This window comes from Podarcis vaucheri (genome assembly GCF_965113315.1).
Source record: "Podarcis vaucheri genome assembly, chromosome: 3".
Classification (NCBI taxonomy): Eukaryota; Metazoa; Chordata; class Lepidosauria; order Squamata; family Lacertidae; genus Podarcis; species Podarcis vaucheri.
The window spans coordinates 38274743-38289957 of NC_138761.1; the positions used below are offsets into that span (position 1 = coordinate 38274743).

The 15215-nt window shown below is 41.0% G+C and overlaps 1 protein-coding gene across 1 annotated transcript in view; it reads left to right on the forward strand.

Moving 5' to 3' along the window:
* KIF6 (kinesin family member 6) overlaps nt 1-15215 on the forward strand; it is a 141599-nt gene that overhangs the window by 124215 nt on the left and 2169 nt on the right. The window contains exons 17-21 of the mRNA XM_082214819.1: nt 3047-3128; nt 4061-4196; nt 5261-5349; nt 11464-11553; nt 12643-12749. Of these exons, the coding sequence (XP_082070945.1) occupies nt 3047-3128; nt 4061-4196; nt 5261-5349; nt 11464-11553; nt 12643-12749 (504 nt within the window). The remainder of the gene's footprint in view (nt 1-3046; nt 3129-4060; nt 4197-5260; nt 5350-11463; nt 11554-12642; nt 12750-15215) is intronic.

Sequence of the window (15215 nt, forward strand, 5' to 3'; positions counted from 1 at the left end):
AGGATCTGTAGATCTAGCATGTATCTACCATTTCTCAGATATACTATTTTTTAAAATGTCTAGACTGCTTCACAACATAAAGCCATCGAAGAGGTGTACATGGTAAAAACAGAATAAAGTACAGAAGCACCAGCTCTAAAAAATAAAACTACTTCAATCAACTCTAGAACCACCCATACAAACTCTAAAAAAAGAAATAAATTTTTGAGATATAAAAGATATAAAATTTCCCCTTCTAACCAGCTCCATCTCTGGTGCAGATTTTATCTCTGCTAATTTTTGTTTATAACCTCTTTCATAGTGAATATGCTTGTAAAGCAGCTGTTTCTTTTGATGTCTCACCTGCATACCAGGTAAACAGCTGGCCTGAAATGCTGCTATCATACCACATAACAGATTATTTCAAGCTGCTGCAAAACCACCCATTTTAAGAGAAACTGACTCTGAATGTCCACCTGTGGCTCATTAACCAACTCTTGGGGATCGATCAAAGGGATTTAAAAAATCTGGAGATTATAGGCATCAATCAAATCAGCTGGGGGAAGTATGTAGTTCTCTACATATGACCCCCTTAGTTCTGCTTGATTTATCTACTATATTGTTTCTTTGTTATGCAGTGATTTGAGTGTCTCTTTTGGATGTGGGAAAACCCATGTTCCAATCTCTTAGCTATGATGCTCAGTGGGTGGCCTTAAGCACATCCTCAACTTTCAGCTAATGTACCTCACAGAGAGATGTTGTAAGGTTAAAAAGATGCCCTGAACAACTAACTATTGTACTCAAACAACTTGGAACCCAAACACTACAAACCTAGAAGTAAGTGTTCCGGTTTGCTAACTTTTTTCAGAAGCCAAACATGCTCCGTTTTGAGTGTTACACTTCTGATTTGAGTATCACACTTCCGTTTTGAGTGTTATGCTGAGGTCTGTCGGTTTTTGCTGTTTATTTTGCATTTTTGCGGCTCTTTTTGTTTTGTTTTTGTGACTGTATGGAACCGAGTTCAGCTACTGACTAACTTGTTGTGTGACTACAGTACATTGTTTCTTGCTTTCATTTTATGGATCAATGGTCTTGTTAGATAGTAAAAATCATGTTAAATTGCTGTTTTAGGGGTTGTTTTTAAAAGTCTGGAATGGATTAATCCATTTTGCATTACTTTCTAAGGGAAAGCGCACCTTAGTTTTGGAATACTTTGGTTTTGGAAAGGACTTCCAGAACAGATTAAGTTTGAGAACCAAGGTTACCACTGTAATTGAGATGGAACCCAAACTAAATCATTTTTCTTCTTTTCACTTTAGCTTAATATACCAAACATGTTATCTTGGAAATCTTAATACCACCATTATCACAGAGGTGTCTGTGAAGGGGATATATTGATTGAAAATGTATTGTATTGTAACTGTATTGTAACTTTTGAATATATATTTTTGAATAAAATTAAATAAATAAATCTTGAACAATTTGCTGTAATATTAGAATGAGAAACTAATATTAGAATGAGAAACTATTAGTTTTTGAGTTATTTAAACTATTAAATTTCTGGTGGTAAAGCTGTTCAACAGTGGAACCTCAGGAGGTGGTGGACTCTCCTTCATTGGAGGTTTCTTGAGCAGAGATTGGATGGCCATCTGTCATGGAAGCTTTATCTGAGATTGCTGCACTGCAGGAGGTTGGATTAGATGACCCGTGGGGTCCCTTTCCAACTCTACAATTCTATGATTATTTGATCATTTTCTTACACAGTTGAGATTAGTTGCTTTAAGCACCCTCCCTTTTATTTTTATTTTTTTGTGATAAAGGCCTTGTTGCAGGGCTCACACTTCTCAGACACAATATATCTATTAATTTAATAAAATTTAAAAATGTAAGAGTTGCTCTTATGGGTAAAGTGAAACCACTCAAAACCATGTACAATAATATCAACAGCATACAGTTAGAAATAACAGTATCAAAGCACCGCAAATCACATCACAACCCAGCTGCAGATATAACCAAGGAGAATCTTTATCTGCCTTCTAGAGACCTGCAACAAGGAGCTCAGTAAATCCTCTTTAGAAGGGAAATTCCAGAGGTTGTGTGCAACAGCAGTGAATAGAACACAAAGCTATGCCAGCCCTTCAAATATCAACAAATGGCAGAGTTCATCTGTGTGATGATACTCCAGATGAGCATACAATTGGGAAGCAAGAAGAGTGCAAGACAGACTAGGTGGGGCAAATACAAGAGCCTAGAAATGGTCTCAGCAGAGGAACTATCAGGGAACCCATTGGAAGATACAGTGATCCCAATTATCTAGCAGATTGGTTGGGGGAAAGGTAGGGAGATACTGCTAGATATAAGTTCCTGGTGATTTCCCCCATCTTCCTCTTCTCTGGGACAAGCAGCACTGCCAAGATGGTGTTTTTAACTCCAGCTAATTCTCAAACAGTGAAGGCAGGGCTGGGAAATGACACCTCTGAGAATATCCTGGAGGTCATAGGTACCCCTCAGAGTGCTGTGTTTTCAAAGCTTGCACTAAGACCTACAATACTGAGAACCAAACTATTTGTTACTTTAAATGTATGATCGCTTGCAACATATCTGGTTTTTAAGCATGGAAGGGGTGGAATTAAGGTTTGGATCATAGTGTGGAAGGAGGAGAGGCTACCCTTTTCTGTTAGGACAGCAGCTCTCCTCATGCTCTAGTCACGATCCTGACCCTCCGCCTACTGCTATTTTTCTTTTAAGAAACAATACATTCACTGTGATTGTGAATTTAATTTAACATGTAGTTTTGGCCCCATCAGGCATATTTTTACCTAGAAGTGAGATGCTAATCTTGCGCTGAGGTAAATCCAGAGGGGAGAAAACAGTTTAAATTCACGAAAGATAAACTGCTGTAGCAAGATTGGAATCTATTCCTTTGACAGAAACCGGGCTCTCCGGGTAAAAAAAGTTGTGTATGATACTTCTTTCTGTCAGACATATAAAACGATTATCATTCCAGCGTATAAACATTTTCTTAGCTCTACATTTTACAACTGTTAACACTCATTATATCTTGCAGCTGTTGTCAGTCCTCGACAAATGAATGAGCCTGACCCAATAGAAGAGACACTTCGGACACAAATTGAACGGGAGAAGAAAAGGTTGTTTTAGATTATCACATTTTTAAAACCTTTACTTACATATGTGTGTTTTCAAATACATTAAAACCAGCATTAAAAAATCTGAAACACAATTTTAATTCTTTTTTTTAAAAAAAACCTACATTAAAACACCCCACCCACACTAGCTACATAAACCATTGTTCAACAGTGGTACTAACTATGTATTGTTCAACTGTGAGGAAAGGATGCAGCCTTGTGACCACCCTGTGAAGAGTAGTATACAAATTTAATATATAATAAATAAATAAATAAATAAATAAAATACAGCTGCTTAACTAATCAATCAGTCCTTTGAGCTTTAATAAAATCCCCTTTCCCCCAGTCTGGTCCAGTAACATTTAGTGAAGGAATTCCATTTATCACCACACTCCTAGTTTTGTTAGCAAGGTGCTTGGCGGCCCATGACAATGTGGCTTATATGAAAAGAGAAGACCTTTGTGGGGATTGAAAGGATTTGTGGAACCTTTGATTATCTGGGGCAGTTTTTGGCTCCTTTTCCATCCCTCCCCTCTGTTTTTCACTCATCTAGAGGAGCTCTGAGAGGACAGAAAAATATTTGAATGGGACACAGTTTTATGGGAAAGGGTTGGATGCGTACAGGAAGATTGCATTTATTTTGAACCAAATGTTTTGGAATACAAGTTCCCTTATTGTATTGTTATATTTCAATTTTTCAAAACTGTAAATAAAATAACAATTATCAATTTTGCTTATAAATTGGTGAACTTGGTCTCTCTCACACACACCCCACCATCTGGCAAACAACAGGCCAGTCTCTCCAGCTTGCCATCTGTGGGATGGGGGGGAGGAATGAGAGGAGTGAATTTGGTTCTGCCCTGCACAATTAAGAGTGTTTCTTTCCAGAAGCTTCTGCATTATTATTCTATAGTGAATTTCCTTATTTTCTGCAGTTACAAAACAATGTTTACACACTTGAAAGGAATGAAGATAGAGATTGAGCACTTGCAGCTACTTATGGAAAAAGCCAAGGTGAAGTTGCAAAAAGACTTTGAAATTTGGTGGTCTGAGGAGGCGAGAAACTTGCAGGTATCCTCAATATTTAAAATTTGTCTTATACTTGTTAGAGGAAAACATGGTTGAAATTATCTAAATGGGACTGTATTTAAGGCAGTATTTCTCCTGTCTTATACACAGGGACGCGGACTTATAAAAAATATTGGGGGGGCCCGGGAAAGCTCATGAATAATAAATAAGCTCATGAATATGCAAATAAAGTGGCGCCGCCTCCTCGTGAGCGAATAGGGGAGAGCGTGCTGCGCCTATTAATCAGCTCCGGAACAGCTGATATGCGGGAAACGTGGGGCTAGCCGGAGAAGAGAGGGCGAGCCCCCTCCGCTCTGGCCCTAAACCGCTGAAACCGCCAGGAGGAAGGAAATTCCCCCCGGCAGTGCCTTGGCAGTGGCGGTGGTGCTGCGAAGCAGCGAGGCAGGAGCCCCCGCCCCCGGGGATTCCCTAATCTCGCGGGGGACGGCCGGGGCTCTCCGACTAGGGCGCGCGGCTGGCTGGCTGGCTGGCTGGCGAGGGAGCAGGTGGGGAGGAGGCGGGGGACGGCGGCGGCGCTCTGCTGGAAGGGCGCCCGAGATTATTGGGGGGGCTGAGCCCCCCCCAAAATTTTTTTTAGGGGGCTCGAGCCCCCTCAGGCCCCATGGAGTCGGCGCCTATGCTTATACATATGCATGTGTATGTGCGCAGGAAGAGCCCAAAATTCAGCCGCTGATTAATATAATAGGAGACTTTAATTGCATAGATTTTAACCTGTGTAAAATTCTAAGTCCCTTAAGTCACTGAGATCAGCTAATGCCTACTGATCCATTTTGAAAGCCTGAAACCTGACCTTTGACATTTTAAAACCAATCTTCAACACTTTATTGTAAGGCACCAGGAATTTCTGACTTCAGTGCTAGGATGGATGAGTGGATAGAAGGAAGGAAGGGTGCTACAGAAGTAGACAACTGGTGTGGAAGATTAGAATTGTAGAGCAGGTTTTTTTTAAAGCTTTTAGCATTTAATTTTAATGGAGATGGGGCGAACCCACTGTTTTCCACATTTGACTTTTGCATCCTACCTGTGTAATGTTTCTTTCGGCCCAGGACGAGAAGCCACTTCTGCAAAATTCAACCAGTGTAGTAAAGATTCCTCCCTCACTTCTTGAAGCCCAACCACATTCATACGGTACCAGGTAAGATGGTTATCTGTTTGAAAACATGCAACATAGAATTGTCTTTTTTATGGTCCCCTGATATTTTAGGGTCACTTAGGACTTTAAATAGCTCATGTTGAATTCATACACATGTGAACACCTACGTGAAATGGAGCTGCACTTTGGAGATATGGCCACGCTAATATATGAGTTGAATCCCATTATATGCTGTGAGTCCATGTTGTGGGTTCAAACAATGAGATTGTAGAGATGGAAAACAGATGGAAGAAGTGCAAGGAGTACTACTTGTAGCAGGAGCCGTGTACCATACTTTTCCGTGTATAAGATGATTTTTTTTTACCTTAAAACAATGCTTAAAAATGGGGGTCGTCTTATACATGGGTAGTGCAGAGGGAGGACAGTGGAAATGATTTCTGTCTTGAGTAGTAGATTGTCACTGGCGTTATTGCAGGTGGTAGGCTGCTGCAGCAATGTCCGCTTGTGACTGGGTGTTGCTGCAGCAATGTCCGCTTGCGATTGGGTACTGCTGCATGAATGTCCGCTAGCGATTGGTTGCTGCTGCGGCAATGGCTGCTGGTGATTGGGCTCTGCTGCTGCAATTGGCGTGTGATTGGCGTTGGCTGGTGTCAATCGGAAATACGATAGGAGGCTTCTGCGTTGCGTTCGATCCGCAAGTGTTTCGAATTTGAGTGAGCTTTTTTTCGGCATTCCTCCCATTCTGAACAATCTCCCCCCATTTTCTTAATATTGAGTCCCCAAAATTAGGGGGCATCTTATCCATGTCTTATAGACTGAAAAGTACAGTAAATACTCTGGGCAATAATGCTTCTAAATCCAACACAAGTCATCCAGGGTGAACAAGGTTGTTTCTGTCCCATATCCAGGTCTGAACCCAAATTGAAATGGGTCATACAACCACTTCCACCCCCACTTTCACTCAGTTGCTTACCCACAACACCAAAAGAGTCTCTCCCTCTGGCTAGATGTTCACTAGAAGCTACCTGGTCTCACACAGATGCTTCCAACACTCCCTTCCCACCTACACAGGAACACCTGGTACAAAGCTGTCTCTTCTGAAGTAAATATGGAAATTCTTCCTCTTCCTAGGTTAAGTTGTTAAGAAAAACCAAAAGCAAACATGGATGAGTGCTATAAATGTAGACTAGCATTTCTCATGGAGTTCATTTCAGTTTGGGGTTGTGTCACATGACTATTTTTTATATGACAAATGCACCAAAGGTCTGTTAGGTCTAAGTGCTAGCTATATTCTCTGATTGCTAATTTCATTTGTCTTTGAAAACTGACAAACGGATAGATAGGTGACTAGGGTGTACTATTTGTTGGATTTGGTTCTTTTTCTTGGCAGCCAGATTATCAGGTAGCCTGGAGGTTATGATTATAAGGCATGTAGACGATAAAAAGCCAAGAGCATGAATAAAATGTGATATTCTATGTGGAAGAGACTGTGTAGCTCCATTTTTATTTGCAGATATCTAATATCATCTATGCCATTACACTCGTAATGACCCTTTTAAGTTCTCCATGGACCTTATTCAAGGCACTTTAGTGTTATTGTGTGTTAAGCCTGCTAAACCCATTTTATGCAGGTATGTTCTCAGTGTGATGCATGAAGAATTTGTAATGGAGCTCTTGACACTGTGAGAGGGAACAGCAAATTTTTATATCCCACTGTGCTGAAAATTTATTCTTGTCCCCTTGAAGCCTGTTTGAGGCATTAACATTTTGGAGGCAAAGTTTTTAGTTTCCTACATTTAAGAATATAAAATAACAAAATGCTCGCTTCCCAAGGATTCCACTGAACCTGAATGACACAGTAACCTAACTGATTCATTCCCGCAATTGCATAGGATGAGACCTTTTGACTTTATATTTTCTCTCAACTCTGTGGCCTTGGAGCACAAAAAAGCTCTTTGTTAAATCCATCCAGAAGCCAACTGGTAATTTACTCACAGAAAGGGATCTAACCATCATCTTCCATCAGTCAAGCTAATAGGAGTAGTGAAAGTTGACATGAATTATATACTACATAACAATGAATGTGGGTTCAGGTGTAGCTAGAAAGTCATTTGTAAGAGGAAATTTAGATAACAGATGGATAAGTGGCTATAAACGCTAAAATTCAGGAGACCTGATATAAGAATCATATGAATGTATCACTAACATAGTTACCAGAAAACTATAACTACAAAGATTCTGGTGGCACTTTAAAGATTAACAAATTTATTATGGCATAAGCTTTCCTGGACTGTAGCTCACAACAGTTCATGCCATATTAATTTGATTATGTCTATCTCCAACATTCTCTGTCCACTGGAGTAAGGGCTCTTGCTGTAGCAGATGGGGGGATTTTGATATTGTGCAGCTGAGGTATCCAACACAACAGTTGTATAGACAGCCATGCATTGTGCAACAAGTTGTACAATCTATTGTGCAACGAAGTTACCAGCAACCTGCTTGTGCAACTTTTATTTTACTGTAACTTGGAAGTATTTTTCTGCACACGACTCTGCTGTGTTTGGTGCTTGCACTGAAATAGGATTTCTGCTGTCAAATACCATGTAGCCCTTGGTGAATTGATTGACGGGACCTGTTGAGAGTGAGAGGAAAAGTAAAGGTGAGGGTAGCCAGTGGATCTCAATCCTTTGGGTAAGTTAGGGACTCCCCCTGCATGCAAAGACAGGCTTCAGTGGGTTGAGTGGATGAGACCAATAGTACCGTATTGGCCTGAATATAAGCTGCACTTTCCCCCCAAATTCTGACTGTGAAAAGTTAAAGTGCTGCTTATATTCGCGACCTTATGGTATGCAGCCAGGAGCACGTAGTTCCCTGTCCTCTCCCCCAAGGCCAGGAAGGGGGAGAGCGAGAAAGGGGAAAGGCTGCCAGCAACGCAAAGGCTCCCCCCCCCCCCAGTATGCAGCTAGGAGCAGCGAGGAAGGGAGCGGCTTATATTCAGGTATTTTTTTCTCTTTTTTTCTTCCCCCCATTCCAATTTTAATGGTGTGGCTTATATTTGGGTGCGGCTTATATTCGGGCCAATACAGTAGGTCCAGTGGTCAAGAAGGAGGTTCCTGCACATGCTGTAGGAGGAAATGAAGGGCAGGTGGAGCTTGTCCACTGGGGAAGGTAGTCCATCTAGGAGAAGGCAAACTCTGATCCAGACCTCCAATGCCTTGCAGTTATACTCATTTGTGATAAAGGCTTTGGTAGTAAACCCCAAGGAAAAATCCATACCCACTGCCTTGTGGGGCATCTCAAGAAGAGGAAAAGGCTAATGTGTAAACTCTATTCAAATCCAGAGTCGAGTCCCTAAGATGATGATGATAATGATGATGATGATAATTTTTAAAAAATTATACCCCGCCCTCCCCAGCCAAGACCAGGCTCAGGGCGGCTAACAACCAATAATAAAAAAGTTGATTAAAATACAACTTAAAAAACAAGATTAAAATACAACATTAAAACATTAAGATGCAGCCTCTTCACAGGAGGAGAAAGGAAATCGAAAGAGGGGAAGGGAATCTAATTGATTCTAAGCCAAAGGCCAGATGGAACCTGTCTTACAGGCCCTGCGGAAAGAAATCAGATCCCGCAGGGCCCTGGTCTCATGAGGCAGAGCGTTCCAGCAGGCCGGAGCCAGTGTTGAAAAGGCCCTGGCTCTGGTGGAGGCTAATCTAGCTTCCTTAGGGCCCGGGACCTCTAGGGTGTTGCTATTTATGGACCTTAAGGTCCTGCGTGGGGCATACCAGGAGAGGCGGTCCCGTAGGTACGAGGGTCCTAGGCCGTGAAGATAGTGCCTTGTACACCTCCTTTTGGCAGCTCCTGAAGCCAAGCTGTATGGCTTTGCTTTCCCTTGAACCACATCAGCAAAGCTGAGAGGGGGATCTTGTCTGGGCAACCCAGGACCACCATACACACCCACTGCCCAGGCTTGTGGCCTCGGGAGGTCACCTTGGTACTGCTAACACAGCAAAAACAATGTGGGGGGAAGCTGTTACAATTTACTGGTCTCTGTAGCCACAGTGGGCACTGTGGTTCTCCAGCAGTTTGATTTACCCCCAGAGGCACACTTCACTGTCTCTCAAGGCAAAATAAACAGCAGATACTTTCAGAAAGTTACTGAGAGATGAATCCTCCCAGCTTGACTCCCATTATTTGAATGTGCATAATAAACCAGACTTGAAAAGCAAACAGAAAATGTGAGCATCTTAAAGATATTATAAAAACAGGAATATGTTAAAGGACTCCCAGTTCATAACAATGAGATTTAAAACAAGGTGAGAAATATTGAAAAAGAATGTATCACATTTCAAATAATTGAAAGCTCAGTGCACACAATGTTGGACTTTATAGTAAGATAGCTGACATCTGTGAAGTAAGGCTGGTGAACATTGCCAACACTCACTGCATTGTTAGGAAGTCTATGAGCTTGAGGACCTTTCCCAAAAATGCTACGACTGAATACTCTTTCTAATTGCCTTGCTGGAAACAATGACTCTCATCCAATTAGAGCAAATTAAATTAGTTGTAATGATCATGATTAAGAATTCCACAGAGAGGAAAGATGACAGATCCTTTTTGTTTCTGATTTTCTGAGCTCTGTATTTTGCTCTGCAAACCTACGACTGAGCAGTGAGACATTCAGAGAAAGGAATACTTTGCTGAATGTGTGGCCCCCCTGGTGCCCCCAAACTACTTTTCAAAATTTGGTGTAAGAAAGTGTCCAGGAAAACTACAGCTGGAGCAGATGCTGTGTCTCCCCCCGCTCCCGGCACCAAAAGAAAAAGAAAAAGCTTTCCCTTTTAAAATGTCTAAGGAAACACAGAGAGAAATTATGGATTCTGCAAAACAATTCAAACAAACCGGTGAACATAGTGGATGGGGGTTTGCCTGCTAATCTGAACATCAGGGCTGGTTCAGTTGCAAGGAAGGGTAAAGTTAATGGAAAACACAAAGATGGGTCATTGTTTCGTTCAGTTCACAAATAGATACCAAGAGGGCAATGTACAGGGTTAACTTGGATGATTGCCTTCACCTTGTATCTTCTTGCTATACTTTGGCAGGAGCATTTGCCTCTCTTCAAAGCGATCTACCTTATTCTTGCAAGCATGGCTTTCAGTGAAACTCATCCAGCTGTTGTTGTTGTTTTTTAAATAAATCGGGCAAATCTATATCTGAAGTGCATTAGACTGAGGATCTCTTGGTACAATATAAGAACTCACAAAATCAGAGCCATGGCTGAGATTGTACTTGCTCTTCAGTGCTGCGATTTCAGGATTTCCAGGTTTAAGGGGACTTTGATTTATTCCTGCTTTCTCAGCTGGGTGGGCAGGAAGTCCTTTGCCTTGGTGGAGTCAAAAGTCTGGGACCTTGTCTTCCAGCCAAGGAGATATGCTTTCTTGGCTCTTGTGACACTGTTAAGAAGCAATGCTTTCCATTCACTCTTCATAAGTTTCTTTCTTTTTCTTTTTGCCAGAAGTATCTGTTTGGAAGCCAATTTAACATAAACTCATAAAAGCAAAAATACCCCAAGCTTGCCATCTAGTGGTTAAATCTTGGCTCAGAGTGATAATGTTCAGATTTCAAGTCAATGCTTGAAATAGTGGCACAGCAGATCATATGCCAGTCCAAATGTTAAGAAGTTAAGTGTGATGCAAACATTTTGCTTTGCTATGGAATGTCGTATGACATTCTTCTAATCCACTGGTCTGCAAGTGCTTCCTTCATGAGTAGTGCCATGACCATATTTTGTTAAGTGGAGAAATAAAGAATGAAGGGAAGGGAAGAGAATCAGTAATCTAGCGAAAAGAGTAGAGTAGGTAAGAAAACAAGGGATAGCTATGGAAAATGGGAACAACATAGAAAAGTAAAATGTAGCCCATACTGAGAATGAAATTGAAACTGGGTACTGCTATCTGGAATGATTATCATCTGAATGGACTTCAAAGTCCCATTTGCTTAATCCTAAAAGAACCATTGCGGACCATTTTCTTTCTAGGAAATGACTGAATTAGACAAATATTTCACTCCTTTCTATAGATTTCTATGAATTAAACATATCCTTTGTCAAATGCAGCATCACTTGTGGCAGTCTGAAATGAATTCTTCCCCCAGGGTTCCAAATAACAGCAGAGCCAGCTTCAATGAAGAGCATTCTGTGAAGAGCGGTGGGAGCAGACTGAGTAACTCACCCTCAAAAGCAAGGTATGCAGTAAGGGCATGTGGTGCTGAGAACCCAGCAAAGACACTAAGCCCTCTTCAGAATTATTATTATTTTTAATTGGAACACATGGAGTATTGCTGTGCATTCTAGTCCTGCCACCAGTGTTGCCATCTCTACCATCCACTGCTGCCTTTGCTCCTTCACACACTGAGTGGAAAAACTGAAAGGGGATCCTATGTGCATCCCATCCATACAGAACATGAAACCCTTTCTCCCCACTTGCCACACTCCTGATCAGGATTGGGGCTCCCACACAGCTCTTTTTACTTGAAAAGGGAGGTGTTTTTAAAGTGATCGATGGTTTGGCTCTTAAAGTGGCTGGTATGTGAGACTGCAGTAAAAGGTAATCTTGCCCATAAGCACTTGCAGCTTATGTGGCTTGAGAATATAACATGCACTGAGCCGGGCCATTTTTATCTCATTCTTGCAACAGCCCTAAAGAGATAGATGTTACCCAAAGTCATTTAAGAAGCCTGTGGGATTTGATTCAGGTGGTTTTGCGCAGGTAATGTGCAGCGGTTGCTGCTTTGCTCCAAGCAGTCTGGATAACCTCCGTGTTCATGCAACCATAGAATGCCCTGGAAGCTTTGCTGAAGGGCAGCATATAAATATTTTAAATAAAGAATGGTGTTTTCCCAACACTCAGTTTCAAGTAGCTGGGAAATTGATTTTCTCCTTATTTTTAAGAATGTAGTGTGAGTACGTGTTGATTGTAAAACAGATAGACATGTGCAATTTGCAAATCCAATGCTCTCTCAAATTATGCTGATTGCTACCAAAACAGAACATAATCCACCAGCCCCTGTTCCGTCCAAGAGTCCTGAATAAACCTAGCTGAAAGAAATGAACAGAGGTTGTGTAGCACTTTGTGGATTAGGCCTATATCCTGAAGTCAGAAAGCACAAGTTATTTAAATTGTTTTTAAGGCTTTAACCCACCCTGGGACCTTAGGGTGAAGAGCAAGAAGAAATCATCATCATCATCATCATCAAAGTTTTCCACAAAAAGGAATACAAAATCTAAGCAGTAGAAAACTCAGATGAAAGCTTAAATATACTTTGTTATTGCAGGATTTCACCAGTACAAAGTTCATCTATCTCCTTCACAGGAGACCACCAAACAGATGCTGACATTCTAGCTTTCATTCGGGCCAGGCAGAATCTCATACAAAAGAAAGGTAAGCATTGCTAAGTGCACTACTGGTCCAAGTTGTGATCTATGTTATAGCATTAACTATCTAGGGATATGATGCAATCTCATCCAGGTTTATAGCAAAGAGTCAAAAGCATATGTTTCATAAATGTGTCCCAGTATGGAGCATTTTCACATTAATTGATGTTAAGGTAATGTCTGTATTCACCATAGTCCTACTCATTGTTTTTAAATGCACAGTTATGCTGACCATTTAGGATGCTCTTGAAAGGTTGGAAAGACTTGTCATTAATTAAAGAAATTATTTATTTATATTCATTCATTCATTCATTCCCCGCCCATCTGGCTGGGTTTCCTCAGCCACTCTGGGTGGCTTCCAACAAAATATTAAAATTACATTAAAACATCAGTCATTAAAAACTTTCCTAAACAGGGCTGTGTAATATGTGTAATATGTTAATAATATGTGTGTAATATTATGTGTTTAATAACAAACCTGCTTCATAGTATTTCTTGTTAGTAAGGTTCAGCTTTGATACAGTTTCCTATATTGCTCTTGAGAAAATTAGAAGAGCCCTGGTAGTTCTTATTCTCTTGAATGCTCTTCTCCCTGCCATCCTTGACACTGCTTGTTAAGCATGTTGGCATCCTCTTGGTCTTGGTGGTACTTTTCATGAATTGCAGTGTACATTCTAGCTGAGCTTCTATTACTGCAGTTTTGAATAACTTTCCTGTGGCGCAGGGTTGCTCTCATATGTTTTTTCTGTGACTACTACTATGGTTCTGCTGAGACACTGATTTTGTGCAGTCACCAAGAAGCAGTATTAAAAGGGAGACTTAATGAGGCACTGTCTTATCCAGAAATGTCCATTGCCAAGATCCTTGGGCTGCATAATCCTGATGCAGAAGAAAGTTCTGTTTATCAAAAGTTCCTTGCAAAATTAATAAAAAGCTTCCTACTTGTTAGTTCTGCCCCTTTTATTGCTGCTTACTGAGCATGGAAGCAAGATTACCAATTGAGTAATTGCACTTCACTAGTCCAGAACCTAAGTCAGAGCAATGGCCAAGCCAAGCCAGTATCCTTTTTCTATAGTAGCCAATCAGTTTCCTTTGGGAACCCCACAAGTGGGATTTGGAAATAATTGCCCCTTCTGCTGTTCTCTAGTAACTAGCAGTCGGAAGTATATTGTCATTACCCTTGGAGTCCAGCAATTGCTAGGACACTGAAACAGATTCTACATGGCCAGTAGCAGAGAGCTGGTTTCAGATTCCTGGTTCTCATCTTAATACTAATGATCAGGACCCCACTGAGCTTGAGGCTGGGTGGCAGGCACACAAACGGTAAAGGCAGTCATGTTGGCCAATAAGAAAAATATCTTTATTAAGACCAACCAAAATGTCACAAAATAGTGAGCAAGCTTTAGAGTTCTCCAGAACTCTTTGTCAGACTGGATGTTAAGCAGAGGGTGTGAGGCTTGCTGATAAAGCCATTAGGTCTGCTTTAGTCATAGTCTTTGCATGCAGTGTAGAGATGGCAGAGGTAGGTAGATTAGGTTCTCCTAGGAGCTACGCAGGCACAAACGAATATGCACAATGACTGATATCCTGTTTTTGAGAATATAAAATCAAACATTTACTTGGATCTATTTCCAGCCTTAAGTGTTTCCAGTCTTCTTGTTAACCAGAGAACAGAAGTAAAGGAGCACACGGTGGTTTTTATATACTGGCAAAACTGGAAATTAATTTTAGGTAGCATACAAGGTAAAAGCCAATCATCCCTCGCTTTGCTAATGTAAATGACTACACAAGTAGTCCTTTTTATCTTATAAATGAGCCTTACCTGCTCTTCTTCATTTTAAAGGTTCTTTGTGCAGAATAGGATGGACATCTGAACCTGGGCTCAATCCACAAACTTTTCCATTTACATGCACTACATACCCAGGCTGTGTGCAAACCAGCCCTTAGAAGATGAATGTATTACATTTCACTCGCTTAGGAAGGTAATTAAAAATGGCAAGTGGTAGAAGACATTCAGTATTAAATAGACAACAGTGGCACCCAAAGGTAACAAGGAAGCTATTAATCTTTATAAAGAAAAGAGGGAGATTCTTTGTAGCAGCGGTTCTGTAGAGATGGGAGCAAATTATACAGAACACATGAAAGCAGCTGTGATTAGTGAAGCAATAGCTTTCCATCACCATGCAATTGCTGACGACAGCATTACTCAGCAAGCTATCAGCACCTGCCAGATGGTGTTAGCATTATCCCATAACAGAGCTTTAGTCTATCTCTGTGGTTATCAGCAATAATTGTCGGGTGTAAACACCTTCCATCCAGAGCAAACATTTAGACACTTAGGCTTTGAGGTGTCATGTGTCTCAACTTGTTGTCAGGCTCTTTCTAAATATATCATGATGCTGAATTGTAAGGTATTCCCCAACAAACCATGATGAAATAAAGCTGCTGAGTTTGTCACCCAATTTCAGTACAC